This window comes from Pezoporus wallicus, unplaced genomic scaffold, assembly GCF_028554395.1.
Source record: "Pezoporus wallicus isolate ANWC-B61680 ecotype Strahan unplaced genomic scaffold, APGP_CSIRO_Pwel_v1 scaffold_7736, whole genome shotgun sequence".
Classification (NCBI taxonomy): domain Eukaryota; kingdom Metazoa; phylum Chordata; class Aves; order Psittaciformes; family Psittacidae; genus Pezoporus; species Pezoporus wallicus.
This window is the reverse complement of record NW_026636574.1, coordinates 362,883-380,376: the sequence shown is the minus strand read 5'-3', so window position 1 is coordinate 380,376 and position 17,494 is coordinate 362,883. Positions and strand designations below refer to the sequence as shown.

Here is a 17,494-nt window from a genome sequence, read left to right as displayed (position 1 = left end):
ACAGTAGAACACAGAGCACTGAGGGACTCCAGAACTCAGGGAAAAATCCACCACGAGCAGGTGTCCAAACCCCACAACTGTCTGGTAACAGCAGCTGATTCAGCTGCATTGCAGACTGGTACTTGGGGTGTTAGAACTGCATTTGTGGCCTCTGCAGCCAACCAACCACCAAAGATTCCTTCTTCCCAAAACTTGCTCTTCCTCCAGGGTCTGGGCCTTAGAAGCATTTTTCATTAAGGAAAAACCCTCTTGGTCATCCTCTAGTACCAGGATGCGATAAAACGTAAAGAAAGATCTGATGTTCATGCAAGGATGTCACCTATTTCTGTGACCTCTTCCCCCCTTTATGGCTGAACCCCACCAGTGGTAGCGCAGTTCTCTCCACTCCAGGTAACGCAGTGGTGTACGGGGGGGGGGATGAGCAGCAGCTACAAGAGGGTCCTAAGAAACTCTTCATGCAAATAGCTCTAAGGAGACTTCAGATACAGGGGAAAGAACCAGGTTTTCCTCCCTGAGGAATCAACAGCACTTTTTTCTCTATGGATACAGGGGTTTGGGACACACTGCACAGACTTCCACAGCTCATCAACACCTCGGTAGGAACAGGGAGCCCGGGAGCACGCGGCTGGGTTTGGGCTGACCACAGGAGTCTTTCACTGCTGCTCTTCCCAGCAGGCACTGACAGTGCAGCAGGGACGTCCCCTCCCCAGGCCCCCTCCGAGCACCTTTGCACCATTCCAGCCTCCAGGCACACCAGTCGCTATTTTACACGTCGTTTTACAGCGCTCTTGTCTCAGTCCTTCCTCCTCTGGAAGCATCCGTACAGTGAAAGCCACAGAAAACACATCACCTTGGAGACGCATTAAGACAAGGACGGGTTTGGCCACAACACAGGATTCTGCCTTTACTTACGCAACAACAACCAGACAAAGCCTCGCTGCTGCCGCTGCCCCTCAGCGAGAAGTTGCTGAGGCCGCAGGCCAAGGGCACGAGAGACGCGGTTCGGTCCCGCTCCGGATCAGGGCGTGGGGGGCGGCTTAGGGGAGGGGCAGGAGCCCTGGCTGTCAAAGCTGGCGGCGCGGCCGTGCCACTGCGGGGAGACACAGAGGGAGCGGGGTCTGAGCGAGCCGGAGCCGAGAGTGCCCCGTGCCTGGCACGGCCCGGGGCCAGGCTGGGCAGGGCCCTGGGCACCGTGGTGCGGGGTGAGGCGCCCCTGCCCACGGCGCGGGTTGGAACCGGGTGCTTTAAGGCCCTCTCCAGCCCAAGTCTGTGATCTGAAACGCTTCCCATCCCTTTCCCACGCTCCCTGTCTGCTCTGCTGCAGTCTCCTCTCTACGGCATCCTTCAACTTACTGAACGCCTGCGTTTAACCGCCGAGGGGGAATCAGTGAGCAATGGAGAGCATCGCTCTGTAAACCCAGGCGCAGGCGGAGGGCTGCTCGCAGAGGAGGCAGCGCAAACGCAGCAGTGTGCTGGGGAGGCAAAGCTTGCTCTGGGGTCAGCTTTCTGCTGCTCCCTGGCTCAGTGCTTTCTGGTTTACAGAGCCTGGCCGGTGATTTCCCTCCACAGAAGCCTCAGTGCCCACAGGGCCAGGGACACTTCCCAAAGTGAAAACCACGTCAGTGGATGTAGCAAGTACGGTTTTTACCACGCTTATGGATCATACATTATCAGTGATCAGCCCTGGGGGCTATTAGAACCATTCAAAGCCATCGCTCTTCAAGCCTTTGAGCACTTGCCCATCTCCCCATCCTGTTTGATCGCATCCAAACGACCAACGACAGACATCCCCCAGAGACAACAGGAGGCACAGCGCTCCCAGTGCTCCCTTCTCCCCACGGATCAATTCCCTCCTCTCCTGCATGAGCAGAAACCCTTTGGCTCATGTCAATGCTCTGGCGTGTACGGATTTCACTTGTGTGGCTGAAAAGTCATTCAGTAAGAGTGGCCCTCCCTGGGTCGGGCCTGCCCATGCAGCACAGGGAGCACGGTCCTGTTCCTCTGGAGCCAGCTGGCAGAGCCTGACTCTTAGCGTCCACTTCATAAATGTGCATTTTGATGGCTAGAGATAGGGGCAAGAACCGGGCCAGCTTCCTTCCCCTAAGAGGCAGTGGGTGTAAAGCAGCTCACGGTGCAGATCTGCATCACACGCACTGCATTTCATCGGGGCTGAGCAGGAACTGGGACTGGAGGAGCTGGGAAGCTTGTTCTTCCCAGCACCTGCCCTCAAGTAGGAGAACAGCTTCTTCTCTGTGTCTCCTCTCAAACGTATTTGCTAAAAGCCCTGAGGAACTGATAATGGGGAGAAAATCTCCCACTGAGAATTACCAATAGAACAGCAGAGAAGCAGAGAGTACCATGAAAACGGTTTTTTTGGCACCTCTCTGCCTCGTTCTGCCTCTGGTTACAGCGTTTGATCGTGCAAAGATGTAACGGAAACTCTTCCAAGAGCAGGTTCAAGTAACCTGTGTGCCTGAGCAGCCCGGGGCTGGGGTCTCTTCTTTCCATCAGGAAAGGTGACCCATTCACTGTGCAATTGAACAGTCACAAGCAGCTCAATGCAAGTCAAACATGCCCAAAAGTCTGGAGGGGGCCGGATTTGCATGGCTTTAAAGATAAACGGTTGCTCTTCATTAGGGGCATGACTTGGCCCTCAGCAGCGGGTTTCATCTACAGCGAGGTTTTGAAGAGCTCAGTGCCCCTGTGCTGAACCGGAGGCACTTGGCAACATGAAAGACCCATTTTGCATCTCGCTGCTGCTGCTCTCTGAGACCCGAGTTCGTCTTTTAGAGAGAAGAGAAATCTCCGACTTTCAGAAGTCCCCTTCAAGATGTGCTGTAATTTTCTATTGCTTTTTATAGAGCCATCGCTTTTAACCTGCCTGATGGATGCTTTGGGAAGCGCAGAGGAAATGGCAACGGGTGGGATGATTGAAGTACCTTGGGGAGGTCACGGTGGGACCTCCGGGCTGAAGAATGGGAGCAGGTTTGTGCTGAGGACAGGAGTTTATTGTGAGGATAACTGAAAAACGCATCAGGGATTCTGGTCTTCTGCTCACAAACTCTTCCAAATGGCTGTGTGAGGACAGTGCTTAGAAGCCTGTAATTAATGATTCATTTGCACATGTTCTGTCTCTAACGATGATGGTCATTACAGAAGTACCCTCATTATGTTTGGTTACTCACTGCTGATAAATATGGAGCAACCAAACACAATGGAATGTAACAGGAGCAAGCTTCCCTGAAGGCTCCAGCGATGAAAGAGAGGAAAGGGCAACTCCTTCATGGAGGAAGGGCTAGAATCGTGCTGCCGACCCAGGAATGAGGGGGTTGGGATGTGTTGGTGCTGCGGCTGTGGAACAGACCCAGTGCTCCCAGGGTCTCATGTTAAGGAGCCAAGCCCACAGCACAGGAGGAGGCTTGGCCCAGGAAGCACAGCCCCAGGGGCACCAGGGTCCGTCCATCCCAAAGTGCTGTGGTGGGAGCTGAGGGCCGGGGCCAGGCCATGCTCCTGGTGGAACACATCCCTGAGGGACCATTCCTGAGAGCATCACCAGAACCTGGGACTGGGGCTGCCCCATCGCTGTCAGTGCTCAAGGCCAGGTTGGACACAGGGCCTTGGAGCAAGCTGCTCCAGTGCAAGGGGTCCCTGCCCGTGGCAGGGGTTGGCGCTGAAGGAGCTTTAAGGTCCCTTCCTATGCAGGGCAGGATGCCTTCCTCACCCAGTGTGTGGGCATCCAACACGGAGCAGCACTGAGCAGCTCTGCGTTCAGGGTTCACAGCTCCAGTCACCCGCTCCTCAATTTATGCACTCAGAAAGACAATTCAATGGCAGCCTTTCTGCTTTTAGTGTAAGGTCAAGCACTCAATCAGGAAAGACATTGATGTACAGCAGAGGCCATCAGCTATCGCTCTGGCAAAGAGAGACAGTCATGAGGATCAGCTAGAGAGCAAACGCTCCATTTGCTGCTGTCTGGCTGCAAATGCCTTTGATGATGAAGATGATGAAGATGAAGGCGACTGCTCAGGATTCCAGCACAGCCTGAGCTCCCTCCATGAAGAAATGAGGGTGGGAAAGGGGTGGAGGGTCAGAGCTTCTCCCTCAGCATCGGCATCCACGTGCAGATGGAGTGAGCAGCCGGCAGCCTGGGGGCCGGGACTGATGGAGTGTGACCCTGCATCCCACCACCAGCCTCTCTGTGCGTGGGGACCCTGACCTGAGGATATGGGACACAAAACCCAAGTTGCTTTTAGAATGCACACACACACAGAGGATGATGATGCGATTGCTCAGAACCACAAATCCCATTTCCCATGAATTTGTCCTGTTCCGTCTGGTTGCTTTGTTATTCTTTAAGGGACTTGCAGACAGCGGTGCTAACAACTAAAGGGAGCATTTGCTGGCTGGCTCGGAGGAGCAGCTGACGGCAGAATACCAGAAGAGATGATCAGAAGCTTTGTTCCTCTGCTTTTGAGCAGAGCTCCTGACCTATGCACTGGAGGGGAACATGATTCACTCAGGTTGTTCTTGCAGCGTCTGGGGGGCTCAGCAGAGGTTTTCAAAGCACACCTGAGCAGGTGACTCATGTGCAATGGCTCCCAGGCTCCTCTGGATTCTGCACAACGGTTATGTGGGGTTCTCATTGATCATCAGAAACCTCTCAGGGATCTTTCTCTCCATCTCCCACGTGCAGTAGGAGGAGCTCCCGGCCCTGGGGCGGCCAGGGCCGTGCTGTGGGGTGCTGCACACGATCGGACCTGCGCTGGTGATGGATCCCTGTGCTCCCGTGGCGGTGTGCGGGCACCCACTGCCTGCGCAGACAGCTCCGGCTCACGTGTGGGATGCCGGTGTGCGAGCATGGAAAGGGCAGTGACAGCCTGGTGCTGCTGCTCAGCACCCACTGCACCGACTGCGTCCCTGCCAGAGGAAAGAGCCGGTCTCAAAGATACAGAGGGTTTGGTGCATGCTGAGTCAGACTGGAGGGTAACCGAGCCAGGAGCCTGCCTTCCAGTGGAGCTCAGTAGCTGAGCATCAAGGGGGGGGGGGGGGGGGAAGACGCTTTTTGTTTCGTACTCTGGCTCTGAGGGAAAAAGTCTCCTCAGGCCAGACGCAGCGAGAGGTTTTATTGCCTTTGGCCACAAATGCTGCCTTTCTTCTCACACCTGAAGTGTCAGTGGCGCCTGTGCCAATTTCCGCATCTCTCCCCTTCAGAATTTATGACCTAAATCGGGCAAAGCCCCAAAGAGCTCTATGGGAGGGTGAGAAAATGGAGAGCAAGGAGGAAAAAAACGCTAGAGATGGTCAGAATGGTACCCACGCGTTTCAGCCCTGGTTTATAATCTGGGGCCGCAGCAAGTGAATCTCTTTCTCTGGGGATGCTTAAAGCAATCCCATTTGTTCTATTTATTCTCCCTCAAAGGCTTGGAGATGAGTCAACAGCAAAATCGTTTAGGATGAGGAAATGGGAAGTTGAACTGGGCGATGCCTCGGGGCAATCGGTGCGCAATCAAACAGCGCTCCCCTCCCTTGCTGCTCCCAATCCCTGATTTAGAAACAAAAAGCAAAGAAAGAGAAAGGAAAAGGCAGCAGAGGCAGAGGCGCACCCGTGAGCTCAGCCCCTCTCCCTGCTGCGCGCTCCAGGAGCTATTTCCAGACCAGACAGAAACGTTTCCTGGAGTTCATTTCTGGTGAGAAAATTCCCTCAGCTCTTGTCAGGAAACCCCAGGGAGCTCTCGGGAGCCGCTCCCCGGCTTCTCCTGCACAGGTCGCGCGTTAAAAGGGAAGAACAACTCCACAAACCTCTTTGAAAGACTTCTTCACCTCCACTAACGGATGCCAGTGCGCTATGGGCTTGCGTGGGTACGCCAGCATCTCGTTCCAGTGGTCTCTGCCCAGCCCCTCGGCATTGACCCCCACGCGGCAAACCCCGATGATCTCGTTGTGACCCACTCTGAGGAGCAAGAGAACAGCAGCAGCGGTGTCACTCAGATCGCCTGTGCCTGCTGAGGCTGCTGGCCCTGTGGGGTGGTGATGATTTGCAGGACAAGCAAATAGTGAAGGGGAACACAGTCCTCACTCAAGAAAATGCCATAAAGCAAAGGACCAGCTTTAAGCAGTTACTATTCTAGCAGGTAATTCTCCATCACCATAAATATCAATGACACTTTAACAATAAATCACTAGAGACAAAGTGATGGCACAGAGCCATGCAACCACAGCCCTGATGCTATGGAAAATGGCTGCTGAACAGGAAAACCTGCATCCAATGGGACATTTTCCCCTCCAGCCCTCCACAGCCTCCCACCTACCGATCATAATCCATGACAGAGATGAGCAGGCTGACTTGATCCATGTTCTCGGGGGGAATGTCAAAGATTATTGCTTCATTGTAAGTGGGATTAAGTGTGTTTTTCTTTATGGTGGTTTTCTTCTTTTTCAGTCTTCGCCCGTCACAGAGCAAAGACACTTTGACATATGGATCTGGGGAGGAAGAGGTAGGAAAAGGCCTTCTGCTTATGGAGGTTTCTTTTGTTACCATCACCACATAGAAACAGCATTATCAAAGGGTGACTGTATGTCACCATGAGCTAAAGGCACCCTCAAATGTACTTTTAGGAATATGGATGTCTGGGTACCAGCTGAATCCACCACCTCTTGTACTGGTGTGAGTGATGTTGGGAGGTCCAGGCCCTGCAGAACCAGCCATGAAGACTGCCTGGGAGGCCGAATCAGCCACTTCCATCAAGTTTTGATAAGGGTTTGCAAGCGTAAGGAGGCCCCTTCTCAAACCAAGAGCCAGTATCCATTGGGTGACAATGCACACTCAAGCATTCGAGCTTGCTTTAATTGCACGGCCACAGACAGCAAACCAGTGCTTCCTCTAAGCAAAATCAGAACTTGTCTAAAAGAGCACAATACAATGCAGCATTGTGGCAATCTGAACTTTTGCAGGGATCCTTCCAGAACTACCCAATTGCTAACACTGTATAGCAGAGTTGAGTAAGGGAATTTTAAAGCCCATTATCCCAATGTCAAAGAGCAGAGAAAGAAAAAGGATTAGAGCAGCTCTGCTTCCCACTGGCTGATGATGGCAGAATGCCCTCAAGTTACAAATAGCTCCTGTTTGCTGTAAGGGCTGCTCAGGCCATTTCAATGCATTTTCAAGTAACAGTTAAACGTGCAATGTATTCTTGCAGAAACACTGAACTGGCTCAATCTGAAGTCTCAACTCACAGACATTTCAGATGGGATCAAGCTCCAACTGTGTAGAAACACTGAATGCAAGAGGCTCTTACCATATTGTTAGTGCTTTTAGTACAAGTCATCAATTAAATTCAAACACTGTGATGGTGAGCTCTGGGAAAGAAATTGCTTTTTTATGTTGAAATCCACGATTTGTGCATGCTGCGGTTGCAAGTCCCTTTGGAACTGTGGGTGCAGACAGTGTTCAGGTGACTTTGATCCTAACGTTTGAGTACTGGTCACTGTGCAGGAGAAGGAATATTCCCATGGGATTTATCCATGATCCTTTCCTAATCTTGGGGTGAAATGATTGATTGAATAACTAAAGGAGTTATTTGATGGAGAATTCCCTACTCACATGGCACTGCCAGGGTCAGTATCTGCAACAGAGCTGAAGCGCTCAGCCCGAGGGATGGATCAGAGCTTTGACACTGCAAACCCTTCAGCAGGGATGGGAAAGCTGTGTGTGTATAATCACCTTCCCTGGAGTCATGCCTTGGGGAGTGGGATTTAAAGATAATTCTACTTTTAAGCTTCTGTTCATACTTAAACCATGGACAAAGCTTTGTTGGGTTTTTGTGCCGTGACACAGCCTCGGCATAGAGAGATGTATGCCCACTATCCATTGAGGCTACCTGGAGGGAGAAGGAGGAAGTGTGGATGCTATGGGGTCCTTCTCAGCCATCGAGCACCTACCTGAGTAGCCAGTGATATCCATAGCCTTGAGATTCCTGCATTTTATGACAGTCAAGGTGAGGCGACCTGCAGTTGGCAAATAGCACAGGGAAAACATGATCTCCCCCAGGTCCACGCTTTCCTTCAATAAAACAGAGAACACGACATTGGAAACGTGCAGGAACCAGCTCACTGCCTCCACCCACCACGCAATGCTTTGTGCAGGGCTCCCACAGCACTCACACTGCAGCAGGCTTTGCTCTGCTGTCATTCTGCTGTGTTTGACACTTCACTGCTGGGAGGTGCTTCCAGTGTATCCCAACATTACCTGGCTAAAAGGAATATAGGAACAGGAGAAAAAAATGTGTGTCCAGATGTTACAGCTTCAAATCATAGCTAAGGACCATTTCCATTGCCTCGGTGAAGTGTGTGCTTCCAATTGGAGCATCACAGCTAATGCTCTTCTCTTTTTCTGCTCCGTTGCTTACACAGGAGTGAAGTGAGAACTAACACCAAATGAAGGCCACCAGGAAATCACATCAGCCTCAAGTTTTGCTTGAATGGACAGCATGGATCTTCCAGTGCCAAGTGTGTGACGCTACCATCTGTTTCCTCAGGTGGAGGAACGGGATGCAAATACAGACCACAGGAAGGTGAGACCCTGTACACTGCAACAAATGCAACAAGTGGCTTTTAGGACACTCCAGTAATAGGGGGTTATGGACTTTGTTGGTGCCCAACACATCACCAGGGAATGCGAAGGATGCACTGACAGTGATTTCTGAGCATGGATCACTAACCCGTTACAGACGGGGGATCAGAGCTTTCAAAGAACAATGAATTACCCTGTTCAGTGGCAATTGAGCTTTTAGACTGTGACCAGCTTGGACCACCAACCCCTGCGAGATGCCTTCAGAGAGCAAAAAAGTGCAGGAGAAGGCATGGATGTGTTTGTATGGGAGCAGGGAATTGTCAGCAGGTGGCACTCAGGAATGTTTGGTGCTTTCTGCATTACAGAGCCCAATGCAATTTGCTCTTTTAGTGCCCCATAAAACAACATTATACATCGCTCTTAGCACCTCTTGTACACGCAGCCTTATCTACTACACCTCCTAAAAGCCCATTCCATCATTGCCTTGCTCATGGGAATTCAGAAGAAAACAGCAAAAACCCAACCCAGAAATACTATTTAAATTAGAAAGCAGGAACACGCGAAGTCAGCAGAAAGATTCCCAAACACCCCCCAAAAAATGAATTAAAGGAAATTATCTTAATTTGTACATACAGATCTCACATCTGTAGAGCAAACAACTCGTCTATTTTTGGAAAGAGAGTGTTTGATTCATTTCAATGGCACATAATGATCTGCTGAAAAGAAATTGTAGCTCTTAGTAGTAGAGTGATGGAACTAGAAAGACAAGTAAATGCACTTAAAGCTTTGTTAAGTGTTAGGAGAATAGATCTCTTGATGGCTGAGATTCGTGCCAAATTATTCCCTTCTCTAGTAAGGCAAGGATGGGATATTTATTCCATGGGCAGAATACTGATGAACGTCATAGAAAAGTCTTGATTCTTGACAGGGCTTCACTTGACTAAAAACTGAATTAAGAAGCTTCTCAAGCACCGAGTACACTAAAGACCCAACGGCAGCAGGGTGTTTTCTGGCCAGAACAACGTGTGACGCGACTCGTATCTAAATAAACGTTGTCTCCAAGGTGCTGTTTGCTGGTAAACAGGAACTTAATGATCTCACCCACTCGGAGTTCCTCCTCTGATCCCTCTCTCTAATGAGCCCACAGCATCCTAAACAGCTTGCCTTCCAAGGCGACACAATGAGCTCGAGTCCCAGCCTTGCCGTCAGTAGCTGCCAATGAAAGACGTGGAAGCATTTACTGAGTTCTGATCCCTATACCTTTAGTACCTCTTGATGTGTCCTCCTGGAGTGAACTTCTTGCTTCACAAAATATTACTAAAGGTGCCTTATGAAGGGGCCAGGATCGTTTCCATCACACATGAAATTGCTTTTGGAGCCCCTGCAGCTTCTCATTCACGGCTTCATTTCAGCTGCAGCCTCTTGGCTGCATCGGGTGCCCCCGCATCACGCTGCTGCCTCGGAGGCTGCTGAGCTCCATGAAACCAGCTTTACCACTGGGGTCACTGTGCCCTGAGAGCTGACCCAAGCCCTGCTCCTTGCTGCCTGGCTCCAATGTGGCCGATGTCAGAGGACAGAGCTCACAGAGCCTCATTCATTCAGTGTCTGAAAACGAGCCCGCAGAGATAGCACTAGAGAGGGCAGTTTACTTTTCAAACACGGCACTTCTCGTTACCTGCAGATGCATTCTTCCACTTTTAGCATGAATTGCTTCACACTGCACAGAGCCTGAAGAAATAACTGCACTGAGGAGGCGCTTTGCAAGGAGCACCTGCGAACACTGCTGCTGCATCAGAACTGAGCTTGAGGGCTGGGGTTGCACCTTTTCATAGGATCCCAGACTGGTTTGGGTTGAAGGGAGCTTAAAGCTCCTCCAGCTCCAACCCCTGCCACAGGCAGGGACACCTTCCACTAGAGCAGCTTGCTCCAAGCCCCTGTGTCCAACCTGGCCTTGAACACTGCCAGGGATGGGGCAGCCACAGCTTCTCTGGGCACCCTGTGTTCGCATCCCCAGCTCCAGTCAGAAACTGGAGCCATTCCTCACCACAGACCTCACTGACACTGCAGAAGAGCTGAGAATGCGTATTCTGAAATGATGGTTAGAAACGGTTGTTCTGTTCTCAGAGAAATGAGCACCTGAAGCTCACTGTGTGCCGGCTGCACTGAGCCCTGTGTTTGCAGCACAGTGCAGCAGCACTTGGTATCCACACAACGCACTGGCTCTGCTCTTCCGTGCATTCCTTGGTCCATGTTTCGGAGTGACAAGGGCAGGAAACCTTGGACACAGACATCAGCAGAAAGCAGCCCCATATGGGACTGTGAGAGCACTCCCTGAACATCATCTCAGCTCCTATTCCTCTCCTTGCACTGAGAGGACCTGTTCAGGGTATAAAATGAACATAAATCGGTCCTTGGCCTCCTTGCATTAGGTTAAGAGATTTTTCTTTGCAACCATAAACACAGGAGGGTGAAAATCACATCCCGTGGGTACCTGATTTTCTTGCAGATTATAGACCCTGGGACATTTCCAGCATTCCTATCAGTACTTCCTAGGGAATAATGGAAGCTGTGAATCAATAACCTCTGCAGATTTGAAACCAACAATGCTTCACTGATTCACAGGCTGTACACTCATCAATCCAATAGCTGAGTGCCAGCGATTTGAATAGCTTCTGTCATTGCCTAAGTGTGTCCCGATCTTCTAACCCACACAGTTGATGGAATGTATTATTAGTCACCCAGGGCTTTCTTTGGCTATTATGAAAACTGTATTTACCCTTCTCATTTGTGATTAAACAGAAATGTCCTTGGGTGTGTGAGAGCTGACTGAGATGTCCCAATATTGGCCCATTCCCAAAGAATGGCACAGGAAGGATGAGGGGATGGAGCCAAATGTGGCACTTGCCATTCCTGTGGGAGGCCTGCAGGGTTGCTGCACGATGCGTCTTGGGCATGATGTTGGCTCTGCTCCTCTCACACCTTCTTTGGAAGCTTTTTCCTCACCAAGCCTCCTGTTGGTGTCTCTCGCCCTGGTTTTGGGTTGGTTTTGGTTGGTTGGGGTTTTCCCCATTGAATTAATTCATTTCAGTAGGGAAACCTCCCCTATTCCCCACAGAACCATGCCAGCAAAACACAGAACACACCCAGGCTAAGAACCCCGCACCTGGCTGCAGTGGGGTGCTTTATGTGCTTTTCTTGTCCCAGTTGCATTCCTGCTCCCAGGTCTTTCCCCCTTCAAGCTCTTGAAGCTTTGCCATGCTCTTTGCGTGCTGATCATAGAGCAAGGAAAGGGAAACCCCGGGGTTCCCCACCAGGGCACATCACAACCTGGCAGGGCTGCGTCTTGCAGGCAGAGCAAATGCAAACAGGCAGATGCCCCCACAAGGCACCCACATGTGTGATGCCCCTTGTTCTGCTCCCAGCAGCCCTTGGCCAGGTGAACGATGCACCCGAGGCTGCTGTGTTCCCTTTCGTTCCCCTTCACTAACGATGGCAGGCACGGCTGTTTGTGGGTTGGAAGCCACGAGCGCCCGCACCCTGCCACAGCACCGCGCAGCCGGGAGCTGATCCTCTGGAGCAGGTACTCACCGTTGTGGCGTACTGGATGTCCTGCCAGATGGAAGTCTCCCGGGAAAGGTCTGAGGCCTCGAACAGGTTCTCCAGGATGACTTCTCCTATCATGTCATGCCTGGAGAACCTGTCGAAGTCAAAGACGCTCAGGTGGAGCTTCCTGCTCCCCAGCTCCTCGTGGGGCACGGGGAAGTGGAAGGACTCATCGAAGGTGGGGTTCAGGGTCTTCCTGTGCACCCGTGTCTGGAACTTGCGCTTTCTGTCGGGCAGGAGGTAGATCTTCACGTAGGGGTCAGAGCTGCCACAGAAGTCTTTGGCTGGCAGGTCGAACGCCCTGAGGATGCGCACGCTCAGCGTCTCGCTCTCGTAGTCGTACTTGAGGGTGAAGTTGATTTTCCCACAGGTTTTTGCTGCCTCTTTCTTGGGGTCCTCAGAGTCAACAGATTTTTGCTTGTAGAGCTCGGGTTTGATGCGCCCGATGCTGGTCGGCTGCTCGGCCACGGCCGGCACGTCCATGCCGTAGTCCATGCTGGACACGTGCATCTGCCGAGGAAGGTGCCTCTTGAAGGAGATGTGCCTGCAGGAGGAGCACACAACAGCTCTGTGCTTTCCAAGGGTATTTCTCTCCTTTGCCTCCCTTACTACTGTTAAGAAAGCAGGGAGAGCGCGGAGCGCTGCTGACTGCCACGTGGGAGCCATGTACGGTATGGAAGTGAACCCGGAGGGAACACCGCCGGTGCTCACAGGAACCAGTCCAGCACATCTCCTAACTCCAGAGTGTGCCTGCGACAAGGTGCATCGTTTCACCTGTTACAGGAGAAACTGCAAACAGCTAAATATATGAGACCCGACAACTCCTTCACCAAGACACAGGCTAGCCACTATGAACACTCAGTCCTTACAATTCCAGGAAGCATAGAATCACAGATACCAGCACTAAAAAGCTTTTAAAGTGAGAGAACCACAACGAGCTCAGAAAGTTACGTTTTATTCTGGGTATTGCTGCTTCCAGACTCTGACCAGAAACGATAGATAATTCTTGATGGGGAGGGACGCAGAGCCTCATTCGAAAGCTGTCTCTTGCCTTGAGCTCCCCTTCAGCACACGGGAAACCATGTGTACCAAAGCTTTATCTAAGCAAAGCATAAGAGCTTTCTGTGGGCTCATGGCATTACTTCAGATTATCTGGTGTTTACAAGAGCAGTTTTATGGAGCCATTTAACCATGCTAATAAATGGTACAGCCAGAGCAGTAGCTTCTGGTGATCCACGGTGCTGGAGCCCTCACTTCTCCTTGGCAGGTTCCTCAAAGGTGTTTTGGCCTGGGCTAAGCTGGGCTGTCAGAGATCCCAAACTGCATCCCTGGGTCTGGCTGCCTGCCTGCGGTTCATGCTGGGCTCTTTCGCTTGAGAAAGTGGGTTTGAAACCTTCCCACATGTGCCCAAGTCCCGCTCTGCTTGTGCTCATTCATCCAGGCTGAGCTTTCTTCTCTTCCCTTGGGAACTTGCAATAAAAGCAGAAGGAGCTCGTGCGTGACAGAGGCCGTCGGCTGCCCACAAAGCAGCGCAGCCAAATAAGAGTGTGTGGCACAACTGCAGGCAGCACCGTGGTGACGTTAACTCCAGCTTCTTCCAAGAGAAGGCTGTGACCCAGGCCTTATCAATCCTGCAACATCACAGCCCATCTGAGCAGTGTCTGCTTGCCCAGTCACGCTCTCACATACAGCATGGGCACAGCCAACAGAGCAAGCAGAAGTGCTGGGGGCAGCCAGGAGCCTGCGATCACCCTTTCCTGTCCCACTTTCTCAGCCTGATGTCAAGGAGAAGGCACCGTATTTCTCAGTGCTCTTGCCAAGGAAGTGTCCCGGGGTCTGTGCAGCCTTACCCTGGCTCCCCCCAGGGTGATGCTGACATCTCTGTCCCCAGCTGAGACAGACCCACATGGGGCGCAGCTGGTTCTAAGCTTGTGCACCGAGCGATGCGTCAGCTCTGCTTATCTAATTGTGTCTGCTGGGAGCCACAGCAATGAGGGAGAGCAGAGAGGTCTGACTGTGCCTGACAGCATCCCATCAGCAAGGCTTCAGCCTGCCTCTCATCTTCCAGCAAATTACAATAGCCAAAGCGTTCTGACAGCTTGACACAATGAGGTCAGGTCACAGTAATAGGGATTGAATCCTGTTTTTTTTCAAAGGGCCCGCAGTAAGCCAGTCTTAGCACATTAATTGGTTAATGACACCAAGTAATCCGGCATGTAGGTGGGAGTGTTTTCTTTAGCCACCCTGAAGGTATCTGAACCTCAGGCTCCGTTAAACAGCCACCGTGAGGCGCAGCATCCCTGCAGAGCATTGCATCCCTGGCATTCAGCCCTGAGAAGGCTCCAGGAAGACCTTAGAGCAGCTCCAGTGCCTAAAGGGGCTACAAGAAACCTGGAGAGGGGCTCTGGACAAGGACCTGTAGGGACAGGGCAAGGGGAATGGCTTTAACCTGCCAGAGGGGAGACTGAGATGAGCTCTTAGGCAGAAGCTCTTCCCTGTGAGGGTGCTGAGGCGCTGGCACAGGGTGCCCAGAGAAGCTGTGGCTGCCCCATCCCTGGCAGTGTTCAAGGGCAGGCTGGACACAGGGGCTTGGAGCAAGCTGCTCCAGTGGAAGGTATCCGTGCCCATGGCAGGGGTTGGAGCTGGAGGAGCTTTAAGGTCCCTTCCAACCCAAAGCAGACTCAGTGATCCCGCTCACCTGGTGGAAGACGCAGGCTCTGTTGTTTGCCGCTGGATCCGCGTGCGCCGCATGATGTGGTCCTTCATGGACATCTGCACCTCTGCGGGGATGTCTGGCGATGTGTGGCTGATCTTCACCGCTGCCTCCAGGAAACTGATGGCGCCCGTGTCCTTGAGCTTGTCTGCCATGCTCTCCTTATGGCAGCCTGCCTCGCTCTGCAGGACGGCCAGGTTAGAGGATACGGCCTTGTTCCTCCAGGGAACCCAGCACAGCTTCCAAAAGAGAAACAGGAAAGCTGCCACCAGGGCCAGTCCGCACACGATCACTATCACAGCAAGGAGGCTGACAGAAAGCTCTGTGGGGGGAGAGAAGGCAACAGCGGCAGGGAGAGGGGAGGAAGAGGGAAGGAGGAGAGAAAAGAAAAGAAAGATGGTGAGAGAGCCATAAGTAAAGGAAGAAATGTTCCAAACTGACTTAAGTCATGACTAACAGGGGGTTCTTAGCAGGTTCTGCATCAGGAGTCAAACCCAAGTGAGCATCCCCTGCAGATCAGGACCATGTCCTGCCCCAGACACAACCTGGAAGAAACACGTGTTCCAGATGGCAGAAGTTTTACACCATGATGCTTACACCAGCCATAAAACATCATTCTTGGTTTGCTTTCTGCCACTGGCAAACTGCTGAGCCTGAAATCAAGAGGAACTGCAGAACTGGGTGATGGAAACAAGCAGAAACTGCCTCTTTGCTTCATAGCACAGGTGTTGAGACACTGTATTAAAGCATCTCTCTGCCATGATCCTGGAAGCAGATTGCTGTTACGCTGTCAGTGCTCACATCTTGTCCAGATGTGCCCATGGGGAATAAAAAGTAAATACCAATAAAGAAGAAACAAATCACAAGCTGCTGATGCAGTGCAAGCAAACATGGAAGGAGGCTGTACAGAAAGTACTACACAGTCTTCCTTATTCCAAAGAGCATAGGAGCTGCGTCTGTTCTCTGCTGCTCTGAGTCACTTTTACCTCACACTCTGCATTTCAGTGTTTCAGTCTTTTTCTGGAGAGGCAAGAGCTTCCACAGCTATGAGCATCAGGAAAAGATGCAGCTATATTGTGTATATAGATACAGATATATACACATGATCCAGGCAGTGAAATGACTCACAGCGCTTCAAAAAGAGAAAATAGTGGCTATTTTTAGTTCCTTTCTTACAGGATATTAATTCCCAGATTGCCACCCAAACCAAGAGCCAGCCAGAAGTCCCTGCAGCTTTCCCTCTCCCTCACCAGCCTCCTGTACAGGTCACACTGCAATATGCATTTGCTGCTGTAGCTCCAAAGTGGGAGCATGGATCACTCCTGTGATGAATAAAGAGGTCCCATCTTACTCAATAATAGATAGGATTGTACAGGTCAGGGGCTGAGCTTCCTTTGAGATTTGGCTAAATATGTTCCCACCAAAGCAGAGAGGGCAAAGGTACCATTTTCCTATCCTTTTAGGCCTTGGAACTGTGCCCAGGATAGTCAGTGTCAAACGGGTTCATCAGAAAACTGAAGGACTCGGTGCAGACACGTCTGTTATCACAAAGAGAATCATTGCAGTGTGGAATCCATCACTGCTGGGAGCTGCTCCGTGACTGGAAAGTTCCTGTTAAGACACCTCTGCCCATCCCCAGCAGCTCTGCTGCCGCCCCAGGCTCATTAATGGGAAACATCAGAACCACTCCGTTAGCACCCCTGAAAACCTGTTGCCAGGTCGAGAGCCTTCTACATCCATGCCACTTCTTGCTGAGCTGGCATTCGTAATGGATTTGACAGGATTCACAGCTCCTTTCCTGCATGACCTCCTCCTCCTGCCTCTGACAGCTCACATGAAGCACACGTCCAAGGGATCAGGATTTTACAGGCTTTTTTTAAGCATCTGCCTGGGAAGAGCCTTGGTTTGTCTGCAGATGACATGGAATTTGCCAAGACCTTTTCGTGGCTTATTAAACTGAAACACGATTTGGACAGAGTTGACCTGAATTGATGTAATGAGCTCTCTGGTATGAAGTTACTGCTATGAAAATGCTTATATTCAAAACGTTATGTTTTAAATGTCCTTTCACTTACAAGACACTGGAAACCCAAGCTAATTCCTCACCTAACAGACAATGCCCCAGGGCCAGAGGTTGCTTGGCTATTTCTGCCATGGATGGACATAAGGCTTGTTCTCCAAAGACAGAACAGACTAAAAGGGAACCTCAGCCAGGGAAAGATTAGCTCCTCTATTGCTGTTATCCCACCCTGTGCAGCATTTGGGGCCAAGGCTTCCTGAGCAGAGGTTAAAGAGGAGTGAGGGATGAACCATTCTGTGGTTCTATGGTCCTGTGTCTGCATCCAGCAGTAAGAAGGGCTTCGTCTAACACAGAACGGCACAGGAACAGTTCAGCCTCTGCTTTTTCCCAGAGCATCACCACTGTTATCGTCCTGAGGAAGTCCTGTCTGAGGAAAAATGTAGGAAGTACATTTCTGTTCTGCTCTCCTTTAAAATAATACCCGAATTATTTGTCACTTTGTTATCAGGTAAGTGGGCCACTGAAGTACAGAGAAGCTTCAGCCATTCCTCACCCTTGCGTTATCTCACTTGCTGCTGGAGCCTCATCC

General features: G+C 51.3%; 1 protein-coding gene across 2 annotated transcripts in view; it reads right to left on the bottom strand.

The window, feature by feature from the left end:
* Positions 1-1,005: 1,005 nt before the first annotated feature.
* The window catches only part of SYT6 (synaptotagmin 6), a 31,754-nt gene continuing 15,265 nt past the window's right edge, over positions 1,006-17,494 (bottom strand). Inside the window, exons 2-7 of one of the 2 annotated variants that reach the window (XM_057400616.1) lie at positions 14,871-15,205; positions 12,158-12,716; positions 7,939-8,059; positions 6,309-6,480; positions 5,800-5,950; positions 1,006-1,090 (exon numbers count right to left, since the gene is read on the bottom strand). In XM_057400616.1, coding sequence (XP_057256599.1) covers positions 1,019-1,090; positions 5,800-5,950; positions 6,309-6,480; positions 7,939-8,059; positions 12,158-12,716; positions 14,871-15,205 — 1,410 coding nt within the window. In that variant the 3' untranslated portion in view covers positions 1,006-1,018. Of the gene's footprint in view, positions 1,091-5,799; positions 5,951-6,308; positions 6,481-7,938; positions 8,060-12,157; positions 12,717-14,870; positions 15,208-17,494 lie in introns of both variants that reach the window. The other variant, XM_057400617.1, reaches the window with a different exon arrangement.